General features: G+C 38.5%; 1 protein-coding gene across 1 annotated transcript in view; it reads left to right on the plus strand.

The window, feature by feature from the left end:
* The window catches only part of abcb7 (ATP-binding cassette, sub-family B (MDR/TAP), member 7), a 54,343-nt gene that overhangs the window by 16,212 nt on the left and 13,083 nt on the right, over positions 1-25,048 (plus strand). The window contains exons 5-9 of the mRNA XM_079892303.1: positions 4,025-4,157; positions 11,327-11,595; positions 16,248-16,336; positions 16,421-16,508; positions 24,716-24,890. Of these exons, the coding sequence (XP_079748429.1) occupies positions 4,025-4,157; positions 11,327-11,595; positions 16,248-16,336; positions 16,421-16,508; positions 24,716-24,890 (754 nt within the window). The remainder of the gene's footprint in view (positions 1-4,024; positions 4,158-11,326; positions 11,596-16,247; positions 16,337-16,420; positions 16,509-24,715; positions 24,891-25,048) is intronic.

The raw sequence follows: 25,048 nt of genomic DNA on the forward strand, positions 1-25,048 counted from the left end.
TTTAAATTTAAAGTTAGCGAGGTCCAATGTGTTTGGACACCAACATTGTTCATAGTATCTTTGTGTTGCGCAGGAGAAAGGTTGTGTGTCCACAAAAGTGTGTTTAGCCAGCTGAAAACACCAGCACTCTTCTGAAAAACTGAACGCTGCGGGCGCTTGAGAGTGATGCACGTGCTGTGATACGGACTAACCGCAGAACTGGTATCTAATTGTGCTAATAGTTTGTTTCTGAATATAAAAATGGCGACACAATGCAACGTACTTGCTCTGGCACTAGTTTTGGATTAGGGCTGCACAATATATCGAAATTGTCGAAATATCGCAAATGTATAAATCGTGATATGCATATCGCAACGGCTTGCAATAACTGGGATCATGAACAAAAGACAAAGAGAAAATCACTCACTGCTCTTGGCTTAATAACTTCTGTAGCTTTAATAAGAATCAGTATACGTTTAATTCATACAGTGAAAACTAAGCAGTGTTTTATTTTTACATTTGATTATTCAGTTTCTGTTGTTAAATAGACCTGATGTAGGATAACCTGAACCCTGTGGTTTACACTGATGTTAAAATAACACTTCTTATGCTGCAGTAAAACACTGCGGTTCACTGTCAGAAGTTGTAGAGATGTTTTCTTGTCACAAAAAGAATGTGAAACACGCATGTAGGTTATATAATTTTAAATATATTTTAAAGATAATTTAAGTTTATTTTACATACTTTAAGCATTATCGTACCGCATGTCGAATATCGCATTATTTAATGAGTTATCGCATATCGCAATTTTCTTCAATATCGTCAGAGTATCGAGTATCGTTGTCATTTGTTATCGTTGTACAAGCAGAATGTGACTGTTGGTTGGTGTGGGATTTGTCCCGCCCCTTCTCCACTGTGATTGGATGGCTGCAGGGTGAAAAGTGACAGCAATGAGCGCTGTGTTTTACGTTTGAAAAAAAAATGAAATAAATAAATGCCCTAGCCGCGGCCACAGGAGAAACGCTTTGTTGGACACATGGCTAGTAAGAGCAGAGTAGACCAATCACAACAGACTGGGCCATCTGACCAATCAGAGCAGAGTAGACCAATCACAACAGACTGGGTCATCTGACCAATCAGAGCAGAGTAGACCAATCACAACAGACTGGGCCATCTGACCAATCAGAGCAGAGTAGACCAATCACAACAGACTGGGCCATCTGACCAATCAGAGCAGAGTAGACCAATCACAACAGACTGGGCCATCTGACCAATCAGAGCAGAGTAGACCAATCACAACAGACTGGGCCATCTGACCAATCAGAGCAGAGTAGACCAATCACAACAGACTGGGCCACCTGACCAATCAGAGCAGAGTAGACCAATCACAACAGACTGGGCCACCTGACCAATCACAACAGACTGGGCCATCTGACCAATCAGAGCAGAGTAGACCACTCACAACAGACTGGGCCATCTGACCAATCAGAGCAGAGTAGACCCATCACAACAGACTGGGCCACCTGACCAATCACAACAGACTGGGCCATCTGACCAATCAGAGCAGAGTAGACCAATCACAACAGACTGGGCCACCTGACCAATCAGAGCAGAGTAGACCCATCACAACAGACTGGGCCATCTGACCAATCAGAGCAGAGTAGACCAATCACAACAGACTGGGCCACCTGACCAATCACAACAGACTGGGCCACCTGACCAATCAGAGCAGAGTAGACCAATCACAACAGACTGGGCCACCTGGCCAATCAGAGCAGAGTAGACCCATCACAACAGACTGGGCCACCTGACCAATCAGAGCAGAGTAGACCCATCACAACAGACTGGGCCGTCTGACCAATCAGAGCAGAGTAGACCCATCACAACAGACTGGGCCACCTGACCAATCACAACAGACTGGGCCACCTGACCAATCAGAGCAGAGTAGACCAATCACAACAGACTGGGCCACCTGGCCAATCAGAACAGAGTAGACCCATCACAACAGACTGGGCCACCTGACCAATCAGAGCAGAGTAGACCAATCACAACAGACTGGGCCACCTGACCAATCAGAGCAGAGTAGACCAATCACAACAGACTGGGCCACCTGGCCAATCAGAGCAGAGTAGACCCATCACAACAGACTGGGCCACCTGACCAATCAGAGCAGAGTAGACCAATCACAACAGACTGGGCCACCTGACCAATCAGAGCAGAGTAGACCAATCACAACAGACTGGGCCACCTGACCAATCAGAGCAGAGTAGACCAATCACAACAGACTGGGCCACCTGACCAATCAGAGCAGAGTAGACCAATCACAACAGACTGGGCCACCTGACCAATCAGAGCAGAGTAGACCAATCACAACAGACTGGGCCATCTGACCAATCAGAGCAGAGTAGACCAATCACAACAGACTGAGCCATCTGACCAATCAGAGCAGAGTAGACCAATCACAACAGACTGGGCCATCTGACCAATCAGAGCAGAGTAGGCTAACGGAAAGGAGGGGTTTAGAGAGAGATTGAATCTTCACACTGCTTTGAACTAATCATTTGAGAATCTTTGAGAAATGAGGTTATATTAAATGCATATTATGAGAGAATTTAAGTGTTTTTGACCTTGAATGCATGCAAACCTATTGCAGGAGACTCCAAAACAAAAGTAGGAACCTTTAAAATAGCAAAATAAGGGCACTTTAATGTAATTCACACAGTTTTGTTTTAAGATTTGTTTTAGTTTGTTTGTTTTATAATTCTCATTTTTCTCAGTGGTGATTCTCAATATGTTTGAACATACTTCTGTACAATTCAATTTAATGTAAAACCGCATAAATGAGAGACAGCACAACAAATATTACCATGCAGAGCTCAACAATAAGGGTGACTCGGCCGCAGGGTGAATGAGTTTGGGATCGAACTGTCCTATAGGGTCAATGCTATGTTGTCTCGCATTTGGTTCACTTTCTTTTGTCAAGACACAAAGCAGTCACAAAGCAGTATGTTTAATTTGCTTCACAATTTGTATGATACAGTCGAACCAAAATTCATCTAGACTTCGATGTTTCTCACAATATCACAGTTTATTCGCTATAGTTTAGAAATGATAATAAAATATGTCAAGAACTTATCAGATCGGGTGATATTTCACTGGTTTTGCCATCCTTCTGTTAGACTGTCTCACAGATGAATTAGGTTTAATAGATGTCAGCTGTTAAATTTAACTACACAATTAGATAATACTAATTTAACACAACCAATTACCAAGTAGTGCTTAATTTTGTTGAGTCTGTGGTGTAAAAAGGTCGCATTAGCAATTAAAGAAAAAACACATTCAAGCAAAACATGGTCTGGTCAAAGTGTCTGAATCATTTTTGGTCCCAAATTTTAGTGGTAGTCACTGTATGAATAATTTTTGGGTATAATGTGTCACAGTTTACTTTATTTTGCTATCCTCACTTACATAAGTGAACTATAGTGTCCTGCACCCACTAGTAAAAAAATATAACAAATTATATCTGGTGTCTGCATAATTTTTGGTTTGACTGTATATCAGTATTTTTGCTTTATAGTCATTTAGGAATTGGGGTAGAAAATAAATGATGCAAAACTAAATATAATCTTCAGAGTAAAGTACGAGCAGGACTTGTTCTTGACCGGTTGCTTGACGTTCGCCTTCGAGATTCATCATTGTGTGGCGTAGACGTTTGCCATTCACCTGAAATGAGTCATATACAATAAAAAGGGGTGAGCAACAGTGAGGCCTAATTCAAGGCAAATGTCGTCCGGCTAATGTGCTGCTGTTTATTGGCACGACCCAGCAGCTTTCTGCGAGCTTTTAATTAGCTTTAATAACCATTTCAATTCCATTAGTGGATGCATCAAGCAAGTCTGCAGGAGGACACACACACACACACACACACACACACACAGCTTGCTGTTAATGCAGTGCTGAGCTTCTGCCCATCAGTGCACTCAGAACACAGAACAACATTTGGTGTGCTCACATCAACCTTTGCTTTTTTCTGCTTGTCCTCCAGATAACCAATGTGATGGTGCCCTTCATGTTTAAATATGCGGTGGACGACCTGAACCAGATGTCGGGACACATGTTGAACCTGAGCGATGCGCCAAACACGGTGGCCACCATGGCAACGGCTATTCTGATTGGCTGTAAGTTCTGCCTGCTCCTGTTTGGCAGGTGTTTGACTTCATTTTGGGAAGTGTGCTGCATATTAAATGCCATCTGACCTTTCCTGCAAACCTTGTGTCAATATGGCTTTTTAGATTCATTGTAATGCGTTTTGCCATGCATGCGTCTGCTCTAGGTTCTAATGCAATTTTTAATTTTGCATTTCATTGGCTCCTCACCAGAACGAGTCCGATAGCAATACTTTCATATTTGGTACTTGCCAAACATTTGCATATCACTCTTCTTCCACAAATGTGTTCTATCATTTGAAACACGCTAGTAGCAGCCTGACGTTATTAGCCACTTTACATGGCGGCTCGCTCTAACGTTATCCTACTACATTAATGTGTGCTATTATTAGCCGCGTATCCAAGTGTTCGCGTAGAACACTTCACTGCATGACGTTTAACTTAACTTGCATTTCTGCAATACTACTATCAAGTAGGCCTATTTTATTTAGGTTAGCAGTCTGATAAATAATGAAATGGTAGCAGTAACTGCACCTGTTTCTGAATATTAATTTAAACAGAGTACATAATGAATAAACAAATCACAAACATGACCATTGTAATTACAATTATTTTATAAGTCAAGTCATCTTCATTTATATAGCGCTTTTAACAATGTAGATTGTTTCAAAGCAGCTTTACAGAGATAAACGTAGAATTTATGGTAACAGAGGTTGTTTTGGCTTTATAGCGGTTCTTTAATAAAGTTATTTTCCAGTTAAAGTTAGTTTTGATTGATTCGCTTCCGTCGCAACAAATAAATGCAATTTAGCTATATTGCAAATGGATGAAGTATTATTGTGGTGTCCGGTGTTTCCAATATTGGCAGCTCCATTTATAGCATATCGCAAGCATTTTAATTTGCTGTAGATTAAAAAAATGATAAAAATAAAACTCAAATATCATTAATTACTTCTGTTTCTAAATAAATAAAGCTGTAATTTTTATTTTTTTATAAGCAAATTTGGAACTCTAACCATAAAGGAAAAATAACCATACCGTTTTTTTCATGCAGAACGAACCAATTTGTTTTTAATCCCCAATTTTAGATGAATACCAAATACATTATAGCTTGAATACAAGTTTAAAAACAGCGCTACATAATACACATTATAATTCAAGTCCCCCTGTGGTGAAAATCAAGCTTTTAATGTTGTTTATATGTCTATGTGGTGTTTTTAATATGCTTTAAGACAAATCATGTGTAAATTCATAAGTCGACAGCATTGCTGAGTATTTCCTCCTTAAAACTGCAGTGAACCAAAGACAGTGTCAAAAACACGCTTTGAAATCGCTGGTGTTTCTGACGTCACAAACTACCTTTAACCAATCAGATCAACGTGTGATCGTCAGCCAGTGGATCTCTGAGCTGTGTGAGTGAGTGGAGGCGGGGCTCATTTGCATATTCATAGAACCGCATATACTAAATGAAGACTTTTTTCAAGGAAAAAAACGCTTAAATATGTAATTTTGGTGATCAGAGATGACTTTTAAGGGATAAATAGATTGACTACAGGGGGACTTTAAAGGCACAATATGTAACTTTTTTGCTTTAAAATTAGCAAAAATCACTATATCTATGTTATATATTTTTTTTAGTTGTGTACTTACATTATCCCGACTGTTTCCAACAACGTTCAAACCAGGAGAAATTTTAATTTAATTTTTAGACACGGGACGTTTCTTTATTTCCGGTTTGTCACAGTCAATGGCGTCATATCCGCGTTGTCCCTGGTTTCTGCTCGTACTGCTATAGCAACCAGAGCTATGAACCAGAGCCCTCTGATAGTAACCAAAGCGACAGACGCAGACAACTGTGGAGTTCGCAATGTCTATTTTCACGCTGTTGTTGTTTCGTTCAAACATTATGGACCATGGCAAGCAGACTTTGGATAAAAAAGGAGAACTAAAAGGAGAATCAATATCAGCGCGGTGTTTTCGAGATGCCGAGAGCTCCCATAGACAGTATATAAACGAGAGCTCCACGTCCGAGACTTCGACCGCTCCTACATGTGCTTTATTAAACAGGTGAGCACATTTACATAAAACTAATCAATGTTATATAGTTCAACAATGATAAAATGTTAGAATATGATCTGTATGTTATTCTAATGTTGATCTAGCTTACTGCTAGTCTCATACAGACAAACTAACACATACATTTCAACACATTTAAATGCAGTTTAGTGTGATAGTGTAATGTTAGACCAAGTGAAACAGCGCTGCGTTACCTCACAAGTTTAATTTGTCTAATAAACTGACCTGAGAGTTGTAATTCTGCACGTGTAGTTCGGTAGAATGAAATGTCCATATTCCTTTTATATCCGCGGGACTCGCGTCATGTGGAGCTGATAGCTGTATCTTAGCAATCCCGAACTGCTTCATATCACAGTCATGATAAAAGCATCGATGTATTCAGTCATCCATAAACATTATTAGATCGGTCGGCTTGACGTTGACGACAAGATCCATAATTCTTAGCATGTGTTGCGTCATCAAACTATGCCTTTGTCATTGTAAAGAGGTTAGCGACCCCTAGTGGCGAAAAATTCCATACTGTGGCTTTAAGTAAATTAAACTTATCATCATGAAATGTGTCTACTAAGGCGATACCGCCAAAAAGAAAGAGAAAACATCAGACCTTATGAAAAAAAAAAAATAGGCAAATTGCTATGTGACATCAACATGCATTTATCATTCTTACAATCACCAAATTGGATTCTGTTCTGTTCAATTGGATACAACAGTTCTCCTCACGAAACGAAATTCATTTCAAACACAAATTCGATAAGAACAGTGTGGAAATTACTAACATAACAGCAAAAGTAAAACCTTTAATGTGTCACTCATTAAATTAAACTAAATGAATCGCAGGCTATCATTAGATAAAGTGCGGCCAAACTCAACATGATGTGTGTTTACGGTGTCGGAAGTGTTGTCTCCAGCGGGGGAGCGGGCAGGGCTTGGGTAGATGATATAGTTGAATATTGCATTATTTTTTTAAGACGAGTATCATATTTTTTTACATATCGCCCAGCCCCAATTCAGAGTTTGCTTCTGTTGAAGTTGTCAGTGTGTGCCACTGAATGGAGACCAAGTGCATGTTTAAATAAAGATAAATGAAGATGATGACTAATGGTAACTAAACACTTAGCAAGTCATTGTGTCTTAAAATGAAAATTCACTGTCTTCCCATAACTGTGTGTTTTAATGAGAGCCATTAGGTCCTGTGCACACAGACCATTATTCTCCGTGCTGCTGCTTGTGTGATTTGTGTTGCGCTGCAAGGCACAGATTATCCGTGCAGTATTTTTGTTGATTGATATTGTATTCGAGGCACTATTCATCCTGAAGCTGTGAATGTGATGCACTATGAGTGGTTTTTAATGCCACAAGCAAATAAAACCTTAATCGGATGTTCAGGTCAAGTTCATTTTTGACCCTTGAAATCTGAGTTCTAACATAATTTTAAAAATGAACTAATTAATGATTATAAACCAGCCCTGTGTAATTACACAGCTTTATATGTCTAAATTCTTCACTTTTTTTTATTTACAAAACAAAACTTATTTACATGCATCTAAATCAACTGATAAGTTAACCTCACTGGTCGACTAGTAGGTTGTTGGATGACTAGTCAACCATCTTGACGCATCCATAATAAGCGTGAGCTATTACAAAATAAGTAAGTAACAGTAAAATGTATGCAAACTTTCCAGCACAGCTGTGAGCGACGTTTAGATGAGCATGTAAATATGCGTTGTGTGCTTTCCTACAGTTAGGAAAGCGTCTGATCACAGCAATAGCTCTGCAATTCGACACACTATTCAAGTCATGTTTATTTATATTGGGCTTTATATAAAACAGATTGCTTTGGAGCAGTGTTACAGTATTACACCTAAAGAACTGTCAGTGTTGTAAAGTTCTTCACTTTCAAGAATCGCAATTTAATTTATAATTACAACTTAAGCTATAACGCAGCCCTCCAGTGTGTTCGTGTTTTAGCTCGTGTCTCCAGAGCACTCTCACCTATTTCCAGTAGTGTAGTCATTTTGGGCAAGTCATTAGCCACGTTTCCATTACCCTTCATATTGCGCAAATTGAAATTGCAAATACGCCCAATTAGAGCTGGGCGATATGGCCAAAAAAAAAATCACGATAATTTTTTTTTATATCAGTCGATATCGATAATTATCACGATAAAAATCAAATCTTTATTTCTTTCAAGTTTAAAGGCAGATTTTTGCTCCTAAGTGAAAGTTGTAGAAACCAGAGCGTTAATTGTGGTTTTAAACTACTCTTTATTGTCAGAACATATCAGGACAAACACTTGCCAAACAGGAGAACATTTCACAAATCTGAGGTAGAACATTCAACATTTGTCATTTTTCCTTAACAAAATAAATATCTTCATTGGAAAATTAATTTCTTAGTTTCTGCATGTGCTAATTTTTATTTGGTAAAATGTAATATTCTGACTGTTTGAGTTTTATTAAACTTAACCATTGGTCATCCAGTATCATGCATTTAGATCATGATAACCTCACTCATGGCAAAATGCAACTTTATGGTTTCTATGGTATTTGTATGAAAAACAGTAGCCTAAATACATCATTAAATACTGTAATTAAATTCCATCAGTCCTTTAATACATCGTCTACATTAATAATATAATACAATTCAATATGTATATCCCACATTTCATAGTGCAGTTAATATTACTAGGCTAATGCTACAGTAAATCCATGGTAAATGATGGGAATTTGTAGACGGAAAAGCCTTCTGCGCACAGAGTTTCTCCTGTTTGTCAGCGCTGTTTCATCTGCCTTTAAACTGGTTTAAATCACTGAGACATTGTGTTCCTCGCTGAATTCAAGCGCTTCTCACTGGATCTCGTGACCGAGACCGATCAGAGTAAAGGCATCGGCTCTAGTGAGCTCGCGCTGCCGTTTGGACTTTGAGCCGAGCGGATAAATGGTCCGTGTGGCGCGCGGTTCAAATGAGTTTCGTTTGGCGCATAAACATTATCGAACATTTATTGAACTCTTGATATCGTTTTATCGAGAAAAATTATATCGCGATAATTATCGTTATCGTTTTATCGCCCAGCCCTACGCCCAATGTAAACACATTTCAATTCCGCAAAAACTCCCAAAAGAGTTTTACACTCACATGAGGTGCTTTTTCAGGCAGTCGAAAAAGGAATATTTCGCAAAACTGCACCTGAAACAGTTTTTGCGCTTTTACAGATCACCTGACATACATAAACGTCAATCATTCTTTAAAGATGACGCTGTTTGTTTGGACAGAAGACGAGACAAAAAGTAAAAAAGACAAAAGTATTACAGTAATACTGGATTCTTAACTTCAAAGAAATGCCACAATCAAGACCTCGAAGCAGATCTGAGGGAGAAACACCCAGAAACACCTCATATGTGCCTCTCCCCAGTATAAGGGGCTTTTCTTGCCATTAATGCTTGGATACACACCTACGTCCCCTTCGATTAACAATAATGGCCAGTGCGGGGACTGCGCTATACGTAAACCTACCAACATCCATCGCCATGATGTTTGGAATGACTTATCGCGAGAGGAAAAAATTACGTTTCAGTCGCATAACATCGGTTAATGGAAACGCCGTCATTTCGCAATTAGTTTTTTATCGACATTTAGAAAATATCGCAAAAGATTTGTGCAAATCTGTAATGGAAACACTATTGTTTGTGAACATGGCCATTTGCGAAAGGCTTTGGGAACAAACAGAATCCTCTGCCTGCTGTTTGCTTGCGCTTCTTCCTATTATTGTATTTTATGCTTTAGTACAGTAAAAAAAATGACAAACAGCTTAACAAAGACCGTTTCCACCTGGTATTAAGATGAGTTTTGGTCGATCGGATCACAAGGGAACGACGATAAATATGGGGTCTAAAGCTTGTCCACTTTCGACCACTTCCAGAGGTAGTCAAAACACATACGAAAACAGACACAAATGAAAGAGACTGATTAAAACACCAGGTGTAAACGGGAATTTGGTTCCCTCGTCTACTTGTGATTCGATCGACCAAAACGCATCTTAATACCAGGTGTAAACAGGGCCTCAAATACCTTAAAATAAGTGGTTAAATAATATACTTAGAATAATTGCATGTGTATGCAGGTGAGGTAAATGTTACAGTATGCCCACCTCCCAAGTCACTACAACACCTCTGCCTATTACACAGTCGTCATGGACCAATGTCAGTTCAGAGGCGTTTAAATGCTGGCGCAACGTTTTTCAACTTTGCTCGTTCCTTAATTTAGTTTGAAATTATAGCAGGCACTTATTATCTATACTGTGTTAATGTTGGAAAGCTGCTTTAGAGTAGGGCAATGTGATTTAATCGAAATGGTAATAAAATCACGATGTGATCATGCTCTATTTCTAAACCGTAGAGAACAGAAGAGAGCGGGTTCATCATAACAACATAGAAGAAAGCACAGAAACAGGGAAAGGGATTCATGGCCCAAAAATAAAATCAACATCCGAGGTTTGGGAATATTTTGGATACAGGAGAGACGATGTATCATAGATTTACATGACAAATTACTCTGGTAAAACAGAGTAGGTCATCCACACAGAGCACGTATTTGCAGTTAAAAACACGAGGCGCTGGTCTAGAGAAATATTGTTTCAAAATCGTGATTAAAATTGACATTGCAATATGGTACAAAGAACATGATAGTTTTTTTTTTTCATATCGCACAGCCCTACTATACAGTGAGTCAGATATACTAATGGGTCAAGAAGTGTTTAAACTGCACCCGTATGTGATGGGATGTTGGCTGGTTTAATGAGGCTCTTGAGTGAAGAAGTGCACTGTTGTCTATGACTGTGAATATATTCCCTGAAGCTTGTTAACATGCATACATGCAATGTTAGGCTCTTCATATTTGTCATTAACGGGCTTAAGAGTGCCACGACTGCCTCCGATATATTAGGATTTATTAGAGGCAGTCGTCTCTGCCGCACGCAGTGACTCCCTCTGTTTATCCAGCAACTACGTAAATTAACTGGCACACACTTCATGCTGTTTTTCCTTTCTGTACTTTTAAGTTTTCATTCTGTTGGCAGTATTTCATTGAGAATGTGTGTGTGTTTTCAGACGGTGTGTCCCGTGCCGGAGCGGCTCTCTTCAATGAGCTGAGGAACGCAGTGTTTGGGAAAGTGGCTCAGAGCTCCATCAGGAGGATAGCCAAGAACGTGTTTCTCCATCTTCATAACCTGGATCTGGGCTTCCACCTGAGCAGGCAGACCGGAGCGCTGTCCAAAGCCATTGACCGCGGCACTCGAGGAATTAGCTTTGTGCTCAGTGCCCTGGTCTTTAACCTGGGGCCTACGCTCTTTGAAATGATACTAGTCAGCAGCATTTTGGTAAGTCCAAATGAAATCTTCATATTAAACCACAATTCTACCACAGATAAAGTCTGTTCTTGGAGTCTTGGACAAAATGAAGAGCACCAAATCTCCCTTTAACTGGGGTACAATGGCTTGTTGCTTTCATAATACAACATTAATAGGATAAAAGAGAACAATGTTCAAAAAGTGCATTCATTGCTGCTGTTGATTATACTATATGTACCGTAATCTTAGCAGATTAAAATATTCAGCCGGAAATTAATTTTCATTTCTGACCAAAACTGTTTTGGAGGGCTGATATAATTGACGCATGACTAAAAGGGACTTGTCTACATAGGGTTAGGTATTGATTGCATTTTTTAGCAATTTCAATACCAATTCTGCTTATCGACTCTGATTCTTATCAATTCCCAGTTTCGATTACAATATGGTAAAAACAAGTCAAACATAGATAGCAAACATGTATTCTGTCTGTTTGCAAAGGATTGTTACAGCTGAATAATATGAACAAAAAACAGCAGCTTAAAGAACAATTAACTAAAACTAGACTAACTCGAATACATTTCAAAAAGACAAGTATACAAGAACAAATAAGCAAATTAGCAATAGCACAACTAAATATAACTAAACAAAGTTCAGAAATTGAAATCAAATGTAAAATAACCCTGCATGTTTCCTTTTTATAAATAAAATATAGATAAATCCTTATTAAAGTTACAGCAGTTATTCAGTCAAGATCAGGGAGTGATTTTCTTTTTCTCCTTGATTAACATTAATGACACTGATGGCAGCAGGTATTAGGGCTGAGCGATTAAACGGTATCAGTATTTATCGACGGTACACCACCGTGACACCACTGTGTCCTCTCAAACCGAACCGTGAATTAGCGTGTTAATCTACCTCAAAGTTTGCCTTGATTGTTCTAAGTTTACACTTCATTGCACACATTTTGTAACATTTTATTTTAGTTCAAGTGTTTCTTTAACACTTACTTTTTTATCTTAATATAAGACATAGAGTTTAAATTTTATTTTGTTTTTGACTGCTAAAACTAATATAATTTGTTGTTTGCCTTAATAATGTGGATACATAAAAAAACTCAATTCAAACCTTTCTACTTGACTGTAAAAAAAAAAACAAGGTTATAAAAAATGTCAATAATTATCGATACCGAACGATATGAAACATTAAATCGTGATACATTTTTTTAGCTATATCACGCAGCCCTAGCAGGAATATTAGGCTGCTTTAAGACTAATGCATGAATCCAATGTACTGTTACACATGATTTCTTTCTCAATTGTTTACATTCACTTAATACATAAGACTGTTTACAAGGATATTGTGACAATTTTGCGTGTATTTGTCCGTTCAAACGCAAGAATACGTGACAGAGGAATCAATTCAGTATTAGCTGAAATTGCAATAACAAGCAACATTTACAGAAAATTCATTTGATGCGTGGTCAGCATTTTACAACCACTTGAATACGGTTTACCAAAAAATATACTGAGATGAATCTGCTTTATAAATTTAATTTTCCTTCAGTTGTTGCAGTTTAGTCTATAAAGCTTGGAGTCGTTAAAAATTAGTTGTTTTTGTTAGAGATAATCAGCAGGACAAGAATTTCACTGCCTGTGCATTATGACATAAAACACTCTGAGTCTGTGTTAACAAGAACACTACAACTATAGATAGTCAAATACAGTTGTTATGATGATATGCGCTGTCTTTATTTTCAGTGGATATTCATGTACTAAATTTGCACTGGAAATGACTATTTTTGTTGACATTCACCAGAACATGTATATATTAAATCACAGTGAATATATAGAATAAAAATCATTCTTGGTTCCCCAGGCTTAATATGAGACTTCATCAGAAGTGTGACACTCTTGAGAATAACACAGGGGTGCCCAATCCTGCTCCTGCCGATCGCCTGTCCTGCACAGTTCATCTCCAACCCTAATCAAACACATCTGCCTTTAATTTTCAAGTGATCCTGAAGACCTTAATTGGTTGCTTCAGGTGTGTTTGATTAGGGTTGGAGATGAACTGTGCAGGACAGGCGATCGGCAGGAGCAGGATTGGGCACCCCTGGTATAACACATCATTAATGCTAGTGTTCAAGAATGAGCTCGGAAGTCCAGCTCTGTTTTTCTAATCTCCTGAAGTCAAATGATAGCTTTGTGTTATTTATTCACTGATAATCTTCCCCTTCAATGAAAAGATCATTTGAGAACCAGATGAGCACATACAGAGACATGTACAAGATTTCACCTGACATCTTCAGTATTCTTAAAGGGGTCATATAATGCCATTTTTGTACAAGCTAATATGATTCTTTAGGGTCTAAATGAAAAGTTTGTAATACACTTTAATTAAAAATTCTCATTAGTATTGTAAGAAAACACTCATTTTACCTGGTCAAAAACAGCTCTGTTTTCAGCACGCCGTTTAAGTGCATGTGTCTTTAAATGATAATGAGCTTTGCTCACCCCGCCCCTCTGTTCTGTGCGTACACAGTTTGTAATAACACAATAACTATAACGTGTTGTTCATTATAAACATGGGATTATGAATTATATTGAGAACGTTGTACATAGAAAACATGCCGTAATGTACCCTGAGTGTAAACCTTAGACTCATTCATCTTGAAGCGTGCAAGCGATTTGCAAATATTAATATAAATATTAAAGCTCCAATATGTAGGAATTTTGTAACAAAATTTCCGAAAATTTCCTCCAGTTGTGTACTTACAATATCTCCAAAGTCTCCAAAGATTTTTTATTTCAGAGAAATTCCGATTTTAAATAATTGGCCGTCCCGGAAAAGAAATGTCGCGCCTCAGTGACGCAATGTCCGCTCTATCCTTTTTTTCCGGTGTGGACCATGTGATAGGATATTCCACCACACCGGATTTTTTTTAATTTTTATTTTTAATTTTTTTACAACAACTTTATTGAGTTTTTTTTTCTTATCACAATAAACAATAAAGACATCTGACAAAGAATAAAAAAAGAATAAAATAAAAAATATGACCCACCACACCGGAATATCACATGTGCGGAAGTGGTGGTTAAAGCGTTAAAGCCATAGACTGTATGGTTATAGCTGTTATGGATCACGATTACTCTTTGGCAAGTATTGAAGTGCCAACAAAACGAAAGCGTCCATATTCGGATACACGCGGAGTCACGGACTGTGTGACAAACGAAGGAATAAAACCCGGATAAATGTCGGCCAGGCGTTTTCGAGATGGAGAGAGCTGCGCGACAATCTTGGACTTGACAGAGACTCTGCTCTCGCGAGTGTATTGATAGACAGGTAAGACATGCAACTGTCAATAGTAGCACTTATAAACAAAGTTATATTGCTCTTTGTACTTCGGTAAGGCTTTTTATCACGTGTGGTGACCGAGATTATGGCAGTACAATTAAATACAATCGGATATGTTGTTAAAAAAATATATTTAGTCATTACTTGCAAATGTTCGTTCAAATTGACTTTTAGATATTGGTTTGAACACGTTAAACAACACGGCATTAACCATAAAAACGTAAAACTGCACAACATAAACCAAACAAATCATTTGACAAATAGCTGTATGTTGTAACGGGATAATATAGCATAACATTTCACGTTCCTTGCAGTTCATTAATTATGATGACATAAAATAATACGATCAGACATACAGGTAATACAAAAACGAATAAATTACCTCATCCGTGATCATGATTCATTAATTCCATTTAGATACATCGCTAGATGGTGAAAACGCATTAAAAACGACATCTACCATCGTCACCTCCTTGATAGCGTCATCAAGCTTCGCCTTTGTTATTGTTGGAAACTGCGCCCTCTTGTGGTCAAATACAAAAGTTACATACTGGAGCTTTAATATAAAGGTTAATAAAACATTACACTCACTTCTTCTGGAGGTGCAGCAGGAACACGTTGGTACCGATCCTTTTTTTCTCGTTTGTAAAGCTGTCTGGTGTGAAATGATTCGCGCAAACATGAAAGCATTGACGTTGATCGTGGGGAATATTCCCTTTGAAAACAAACTCAGCCACTGCGTCTTCAGCGGTTCGGATTTAGGAACATCAAAATGATGCTGTGTTCATTATTACACCCAAGAACAGAACACCACAATCACAGACGCCATTCTGCTCATAGACAGCGCTCCAGTGAGGGTATCAACAATGACGTGCGGACTATGATGACAGACAGCTCGCTCACGAGCGAGGACGGGTCTGTGTTGAAACGCTTCTGTCAATCAACAATCGTGGGAGGGGCGTCGATTTTGTGACGTCACAAAGTTGAACGGCTTGATTTGAGAGAGGGTAAAACATACAAGGAGATTTTAAAAAGACTACTGGATGGATTTTTATCATTATATGATGGTTGTGCACAGGCACTGCCAACACACATTTCAGTACAATCAACTTGTAAAAGTGCATGTACCATTATATGACCCCTTTAACGTCATGTGACACCGATCATGTGAAGCGCACACATCCAAAGTTTCATTGAAATGCGTTCACAGGAGGTATTAACGCCAGGACCCGTGATAATCTTGTATAGTGGTGTCCCACATGTGCTGATGTGCCTGATATTCAGTTGCTCTTTCAGTAACCCACAGCTGTTTTGCTGTTTCTTTGCAGTATTATAAATGCGGGGGTCAGTTTGCTCTGGTCACTCTCGGGACCCTCTCGGCGTACAGCGCATTCACAGTCGCTTTCACACAATGGAGGTACTGTATGTGTCTGTCAAATAGCAGCCGTTGTTTGTTACATTAACAAACTGTTGTACTAATCTCTCGTCTGTCTTTGATCAGGACGCAGTTCAGGATCCAGATGAATAAGGCTGATAATGAGGCTGGAAATGCTGCAATCGACTCTCTCCTCAATTATGAGACTGTTAAGGTGGGTCACATCATAATCTGCATTGTCACTGCAACATTTGTGACACGCCTGAGGAAAGTCAACTGTTTTTTTATTTGTTTGCTTGTTTTCTAGCAAAAAACATGATAGGGATTGCGTTTTGCTGGATCACTAATTGTCTGCCATGTCATACAGTATTAAGTCCCTTTCACACAGAGATTCCAGAAAATACACGGATAAAGTGACGCGGGATTTGCCCCGGGTTCGTTTGATTTTGGTTAATTCACACTAGGGCTGAACGATATTCTGTTTTAACATCGACATCGCGATGTGCGAATGAGCGATAGTCACATCGCCGGAACATGTGATGTGAAGGGTAGTAGCACCCACAGTGTATTAAGAGAACGGTAGCACACAGTAAACACGAGTCAAAATCAGCTATTTGGGACTATTTCGTCTACAAAAAGTAGGATGTTGACCAAAAAGAGGTACTTTTCTGGAGTGTTATAAAGTTGTGGATGGTTGTCTTTTTTAAAAAGTCTTTTATTTTTCGTGTTCGCATTTATGAGGAAATAAATGCGACCGTTATGAAAGCGGCACAGACTGCTTTAAAACTTTCACAGAGACCTCAAACAGAAAGCACAAAGCCTTTCGTTAAAGCGAATTTCATTTTGTATTAATTGTATCTTAATTTTAATCAGTGTTTCATTATCCAATTTCCTGGAACTACAATATTGCAGGAGCAGCACGCGCTATAGTGCTTTCACGTATACTGCGTTTGCAGTTTGTAGGTTAACCGATCCGCGGCTGTACCAGAAACACATACTCACAATTTTTTTTATTTCAAATCCAGAAGTTATCAGCAATTTTTTTTTAACTCTACCTGAACGCGTCACTGCATCAGCACCGAAAACATAGAGAGAGAGAGACAGAGAGAGACAGAGAGAGACAGAGAGAGACAGAGAGAGACAGAGAGAGACAGAGAGAGAGACAGAGAGACAGAGAGAGAGATTTTGGAATTCTAATTTTGGAATAAAATATTAAGTGGCCTTTTTGTCACTTGTAATGAAGCTTGCTTATTAGTGAAATTATTAATATCATGGAATGGTAATTATTGACTTTAGCCTGGATTGATGGCTCGCAATATCGCAATATATATTGTTGGGAAAAAAATATTGCAATGTAATTTTTTTTCCAATATCGTGCAGCCCTAATTCACACTACCAGTGATTTTCCGGAATCAGAGAGTTCACACACAACCCATAAAAATCCTGTAAAGACACGTGGCATCGATGTGACTTTAATGTCTCAGCAGCGTCTTAAGTTTGCTTATGAGCTGCGATTTCTCTCTCTCTCGAGAAACCTCGCTTGTGCATTTTTTCTCTGATTCGATCATAAACTTGTGCATTACGTACCATTTCACAGTTGGCGAACGATCCTGGCTTCAGCAACATCACTACGACACGGCTTTATTACGGCTTTTGTTCACACAGCGCGCGTTCCGGGACTGAACACGGCAATGTTACTAGATCCCCAACCTGGCATCGATCCCGGGTCATGTTTGCGTTCACACAGAAGGCTCTCTGGCAATTTGCCGGCAATTTCCTGGGTTCAAAGCGCTGTGTGAAACTGGCTTTAGAGAGGCACATACGAGTGTTGTGGGTTTTCATGTGTGGTTTCGTTTGCTTGCAGAGAAGACAATATGAGCCGTTTGTGTCATTCAAAGGTTTCATATTCAGGCAGTCTCTCCACTGGAGCTGCGCCAGTCAGTTTTGTGATTAATCACGATTATAAGTTTTGAGCAAAATAATCATGATTATCAGTTTAACCATTATCGTGCAGCCCTAATCTGACACACACACACACACACACACACACACACACACAAAAGCTGTGTGTAAACACAAGCTTTTTGTTTGTTTACATAAAACAAATTTAGTTTTGTTTAGCTAAAACGTGTAAAATTAAATTCCCAATATTAATTCCAAGTTCATTTTTACTTTGTATTGAAGCACAGAGATTGCACAGACTGCATTTATTAATCAACCATGATCGCTAACAATATGGTCGAGATTCATGTTTGGATTTATTACAGTTTGTCAGAGAAGGTTCGCTCGCACATTTAGTAGCAGCAACTCGCACACGCGGCCTCGTGAAGACCCCTATGACACTTTCAATCGAGCAGAATTTCACAATAAACAACACTAAACGTGTTATCGGATCATTAGAGCTTGTTTTTGCAGCGTGTGCATGATTGCCAGATTGAGAAGATTAAGTAAAACATGGCAGAAAATGTATCCATTATTTGGGGGATTTAATCTCTTGACATCTGGCAACCCCAAGCAGGAACGACAGTGGAGGCTTCTTCCCAATCCAATATAATGGAAATGTCTAAATTAGAAAACGTTTTCAAAACAAATAATCAGCGGGGCAGATATTGCAATGGTAAGTCTATTTTTAATGAATCGAGAAGCAGAAATGATCACGATTAAAGCACGACTGATCATGCAGCCCTAACTCCGAGATAAAAGCTGCTCTTAATTAAGATTTGACTGACGAACATGCACCTTGATTGGACTCTTGTGTCGTTTTGTGATCAGACTTTCCAGTTTTATGGATGTCTTCAATAATATGATACATGTGATAGTCACGAATAGAACACAGACTTGACTTCGGTTACTCGATTCAGACACTATTGTCAATAAGGTCTTTTTGAGAATCACACCTTTAAGTAAATGTGGTTGTCAGTCTCAAACAGTCACCAATTAATATGGATTACTTTTACAATGTCTTTTGAACGTTTTGAAGCTTGAAAATGCGGATTGCCTTGACTTTCAATGGATAGACTGAAAATTGAGATAATATTAAAAATATTTTCATTTAATTTCTATTCCGAAAAGGAACAAAAGGCATGAGGGTGAGTAAATGATGACAGAATTGTAGGTTTAGGTGAACTATCCCTTTAAATTACAGCAATTTTTACAATTAAAATGTAATAAATAAAAAAAATCTGGTTTATTACGTTCTATTTTAACAAATGGAAAAAGTTTGCAAATAACAGGTTTGCCGCACTCAGCAGCGGCTTGATCATTTGGGACAACATTTTTGGAAGAGACACAGAGATAATTATTTGTTGATGTCACTACTGGGAAATAACCTGTTTTTAAAAAAAAGGTGTTTTTTTTTTGTTTGTTTTTTTTGCATTACCAGGTTATTGGTTTGCATCTAAACCAGTAAAACATTTATTTCATTATTCATATTTCAAGTTATGCTTGGTCGTTGTCACTGTATTGGTGTGCATGTAACTAAAACTACTGAAGCCACTTTTCATGCATGTATGCTCTGTTTTTATTAAGGTTTCTTTGAAGTTAACAGCAATGGCATATAAAAGTTACTCTAAAATACAGCACTCTATATCTCTCTTTATATATCTATTAGTTTTGTGTTGTACTGCAAATTCATGTCACTTAAGTTTCCACATGCAGTGTTGTTCAGTTAGACACATTTGATTTATGCAGTCGTATAATATGTTCTAATCAGTGAAAGGTGTTGTGTCAGGAATACTTCAAGACCTTTACATAAAGTATCTTATTTCCTAACAGCTGTTGTGCTCTGTTTGTGTCTCAACCCTCAGATCTTCTGCCCTTCATCTCAGTCTGTTGTGTTCAAGAGCAGATATATTTTGTTTTCTGTCATTGCCGTCAGTGCATGTGGATTTAATGTCACTTTAAGCCAGTGTGCATGCATAATGAGATCTCCACCCACTCCAAATCCGTTACACTAGCACCTATATCTGTCTGCTTCTCTCTAAACACTCTTTCTGACAGCACTATGCACGTCTTTAAAGACACACTTGCGAAACAATCTTGCTTTTCGCTTGCTCTGATAATTGACACAGGAGTCTTAGCTGAGTTTGATGAGCTGTAATGAAATGTTCTGAATGTCATGGCAGTCCAGGAGAGCTGTCCGTTATGATTTCATAAAGGCGCTGAGATTATCGTCGTAATACTAACAAGATGCACCATCTATCTCCTTATCACCACTGTAGAGAGATTTTTTTATTATTATTCAATATATACCATATGCTGTGCTAATATTCCAACTAAAAGCACAATTGTGTGATATTGCTATCATATAACATTCAATAAGCTAGTAGTTAGTATTTGGTAATTTACATTTTAGACACAAATTTAACAGTTACTTTGTCTATTTTTGTTTTTATGAAAATCAAGCTCTACGTCTTCGAGCTACACACAGTAGTTTTTAAATGAATCATTTGAGTGAAATTGATATATTATGTAGAGGTCAACCGGTAACCTATTATTCATTCACATTTGTTCATAGTGCATTAATGCTAACAGATACAACTTTAAAATTTAAAAATGCGTTCGTTATGTCAATGAGCAATATTTCAACAGCATTTATTAACCTTTATGTTACAGATGGACTCTTATTATAAAGTGTCATACCATTTCATATAAATCCAAACAGTCATGCTTAAAGATCATATTTAAATATCTACACAAAGGCCATAGCATTGAAAATAGACATTGTATGTATACTTTCACACTTTATTTGCTTCTGTTTTAGAACACTTGATCAAATTATGTATTACAGTGACGATAAAAAAAAAAAACTGAAATCAGATGCATTTCCAATTTGTTTGTTTCTGTCAGCTTTTGAACATGTCAATTAGCTTTAAATATGCAAAGGAATGCATTAAAATGACCAGCTGGATTTGCAGGGCCGTTTCTAGCCTTTTTGGCACCCTAGGCAAGATTCCTATTGAACCCCCCCCCCCCCCACTGTCCCTCTAGGGGGGTTCGGGGGCATGCTCCCCCGCAAGAAAATTTTGTACATTTTAAGGATAAATTAATGCATCAATCTGGTACTTTGAGAGCTAAAAATTAAGAGCTTCAACCCATGAACTGTGCACATTGAACAAGGAAAAACCATTGACTTGTACCTGGACACTAGCGGGCTCAAACATCTTATTAGTTATCATGATATAGAGTCTCAGTCTACATTACATTATCACCGGAGTTTATGATTTATATAAGTATTCCTATGATGTAAAATCCATATAGCCAATAATATGTAGGCTACTTTATAAATTAAAATGAATATTTCAAAAGTATATTTTACATTACACTATAGTATCGGAAAATTACAATACTTTTGTCCTCCTAATTTCTTCACTTGCAAGAAATAAACCCTTGAGCTTTTATTTTGGAGAAAAACACCAGATTACCATGCTGATCACATGAGCAAAGTGCGCACTTTTCTTTAAATCACGCAGCACAAACAAAATGTCTAGGCTACTTAATTAAAGTCTTGTGCTGTTTTATAAAGGCACAAAGCCATATCACAATTTAGATTTTAATTCGTTGACAAAATATAACGCTAGAGACCTTTATGTTAGGCTATAAATTTTACATCTCAAGTGTTGGGAAAAGGGAGAAGAGCGATTTCGGCACAAGGGGGATTCGAACTCGGGTTGAACGCATCCAAAGCTACTTTCAAGCACCTCACGCCTTACGACCTATGCCACTGTAGATATTTAGTGGTTGGCGTATTTTTGCTAAAAAAGACAAGCACTTAGTGAAAATATACGCTCCATTATCGGAAATGTAAAAAAAGAAGGATTTTTCTTCCACTCGCTTGGGCAAAAATGTGGTGGGGGCTCTCAATGGCGCCCCCCAGCTGTTTGCGCCCTAGGTGACCGCCTAGTTTGCCTATGCCTAGAAACGGCCCTGCTAGCTGGATATAAACTAATGCAAACAGACCCCACTTTTTAACTGCTCGAGGTACTAATGTTAGCATCCCCTCAGCCTCGATTGAAACATACTGCTGTTCTTTCTCTACTAATGCAACGTCCAGTCAACAAATTAAAGGTACAATATGTAAGATTTTTTTGCATTAAAATATCCCAAAATCTCAAGGCCAGTGTTATATATTTTGTTAAGTTGTTTACTTACAATATCCCAAATGTTTCCAACTATTTTTAAATCGTGAGAAAATTGCAATTTTAACCAAGGAAACGGGGCGTGTGAGCTGGGAGTCGCCAGTCAATGGCGTCATATCCGTGTTACCCTCGGTTTCCACTCGTACTGCGTGGAGTCCTGGACAAATGCAGAAGTTGTAGTTGTAGCGTCTATCAAGCAACAAACGTTAGCTTGTTTCGTGCAGTCGTTATGGAACACAATTATTCTTTACCGATTGCAGCTGGTTCTGTCGACAAAGCATGCTTAATTTTATATTTTCCAAATGTAGCATTCGGTAATAGTTATGTTTACATAAGGAAAGTATTATTGCTTTAGGTTTGTGTTTAGTTTATTGACATTGTTATCACACGTCTGGTGTTTATGGCCATGTAAATAAATATAGCATGTGTTATACATAAAGATTAATCAGTATTTTTGCAAATGATGTCGGTATGTTCGAATGTACTTTTACAACAATTGTTTAGAACACGTAAAACTGAATGAATTCGACAAATACAGTAACATCTATGATAACCAAGTTAGTATTAAACCATACTTTTCTTGCGGTTAATTCATTTTAATGAAATAAAAGTGTGATGAGGTTCAAGAGTCAGGAAGGAAGAAGACAGGGGTCGGCGTGACTGGGACTCGTACTTTATTAAAATAAAACAAAACAAACAAAAGTCGCGCATTCACCGTGGCAACCGCGACGGCACAAAACAGTTCAAAAATGAGAGCTCGGATCCACCGGTTTTCTTTCTCTGCGTCCAATTTTCTCTCTAGTCTCTCGTACGAGTCCTCAGTCCATCTCTCTCTCTCTCTCTCTCTCTCTCTCTCTCTCTCCACGCCAAGTACTGCAATAAGACACAGGTGTTCGTCATTTGCACTTGACCTATTTACGTCCCGCTCGTCTCGTTTCTCTCTCTCAGGTTACAGACCGCGCTGAACCACGCCCCCCTCGCCACAAAAAGCATGTCATTAAACGCAACATTTATAAAAATAGAACTTTACCTCATCCATGAACATGATTTTTCGATTCCCGTCTGACTGATTTACATCCACGGTGGAGTTGAAAACGACAGTTCCCATCATTCCACGCTCCTTTACATCGTCATCAAGCTACGCCGTTGTTGATGTTTGGAATGTAGCGCCCTCTAGCGGCAGAATCTTGCATATTGTACCTTTAATTACTTTATAATCATATGAAAGCATGTACTGTGGTGGTCTGTATACACACGGTTTCATTCTCTTGTTTTAAATCCGCATCTAAACTGAAGTGTCCCGCTCTGTGCAGCGTACAGTCTCGCGTGTCAAAACAAACTCCACGAGGCGTCGGTGATAGCTTTTATTTGGCCTCTAGAGGCCGCTCTCGTACTGTTTAATGACAGCGCACAGTAATGGACACAACCCGGAAAAACTATCGCTTATGTTTACCGATAACCGCAATCGATAAATCGGTCGACCTCTATGAGTTTTATCGTTAGGCCAGATGTGTGCCCGTATATTAATGTGTTGGGGGAGAAAAGCAGTGCTCAGTTTTTTATCTTGTTTGCTCTGGTGCTCTTCATAATCCTGTCTCTGTCCTCCACATAAACAACAGTCTCTGTTTATCGCCACTCCTCCGTTCGCCACATTTCAGAGCTAATTAATTGTGACGCACTTGTGTTTCAGAGGCACACACTGTCTGCATCTGTCTGCACTCCGTCTCTCTCCCCGCTGAAGAGTCAGATGTTTGAGCCACTCGGCCTCATCTCCGAGCCTGTGAAGGCATTAGCCTGTGGTTTACTCAGCTGCTGATATTTGGAGAGATGCAATTGTAGCTTTAATGACATCTGGATATGTGATTGAGGCATCAGCAGCATGTGGCATGGGTGCTGTTACACGCTTCAGCTCACGTCCCAGAGGCCTGAGAACTGCTTAGATGATGACACTTAAAAGGGTTTATTGGTTTTGTTGAATAAAAATAATGATTATCTCATGTTTCTTTTAGTACCTTGGCATGAAATTGTCATAGTATATGAATGTAATCATATACTATGGTTATCATACTATATTAGCATGATAAATGCCATGGTTATTACCATTCGATTGATTCCAGTTAGTTATACAATATCAAGTAAAATTCAAAATGACGGATTTGCTCTTACAGAATGTCTTTTATTTGACTAGTGTTCACACGGGTCATTGTCATGACCTTTCTTTATTAGCCTTAGTAGTTCTTTGTGCTCTTTTCCCAAGGTCTTTCTCTCTTTATCTCTCTTTCAGTATTTCAACAATGAGAAGTACGAGTCTGAGCGGTATGATGGTTTCCTGAAGGTGTACGAGTCATCCTCTCTGAAGACGACCTCTACTCTGGCCTTGCTGAACTTCGGTCAGAGCGCCATCTTCACCGTCGGCCTCACCGCCATTATGGTGCTGGCAAGCAAAGGCATAATGGCAGGTGAAAATCAGTGATGTCTCTTTTCCTTCACTAGATACACAAAATAGCTTTAGGGCTGTACTGAAGTCTTTTACCTTAATGGGTTCAACTTCTAGAACCATATAGCTTCTTTTGTAGTGCTTCATCAACATGCAGTTGTACGATGATAAAATAAGAGC

This window comes from Squalius cephalus, assembly GCF_949319135.1.
Source record: "Squalius cephalus genome assembly, chromosome: 14".
Classification (NCBI taxonomy): Eukaryota; Metazoa; Chordata; class Actinopteri; order Cypriniformes; family Leuciscidae; genus Squalius; species Squalius cephalus.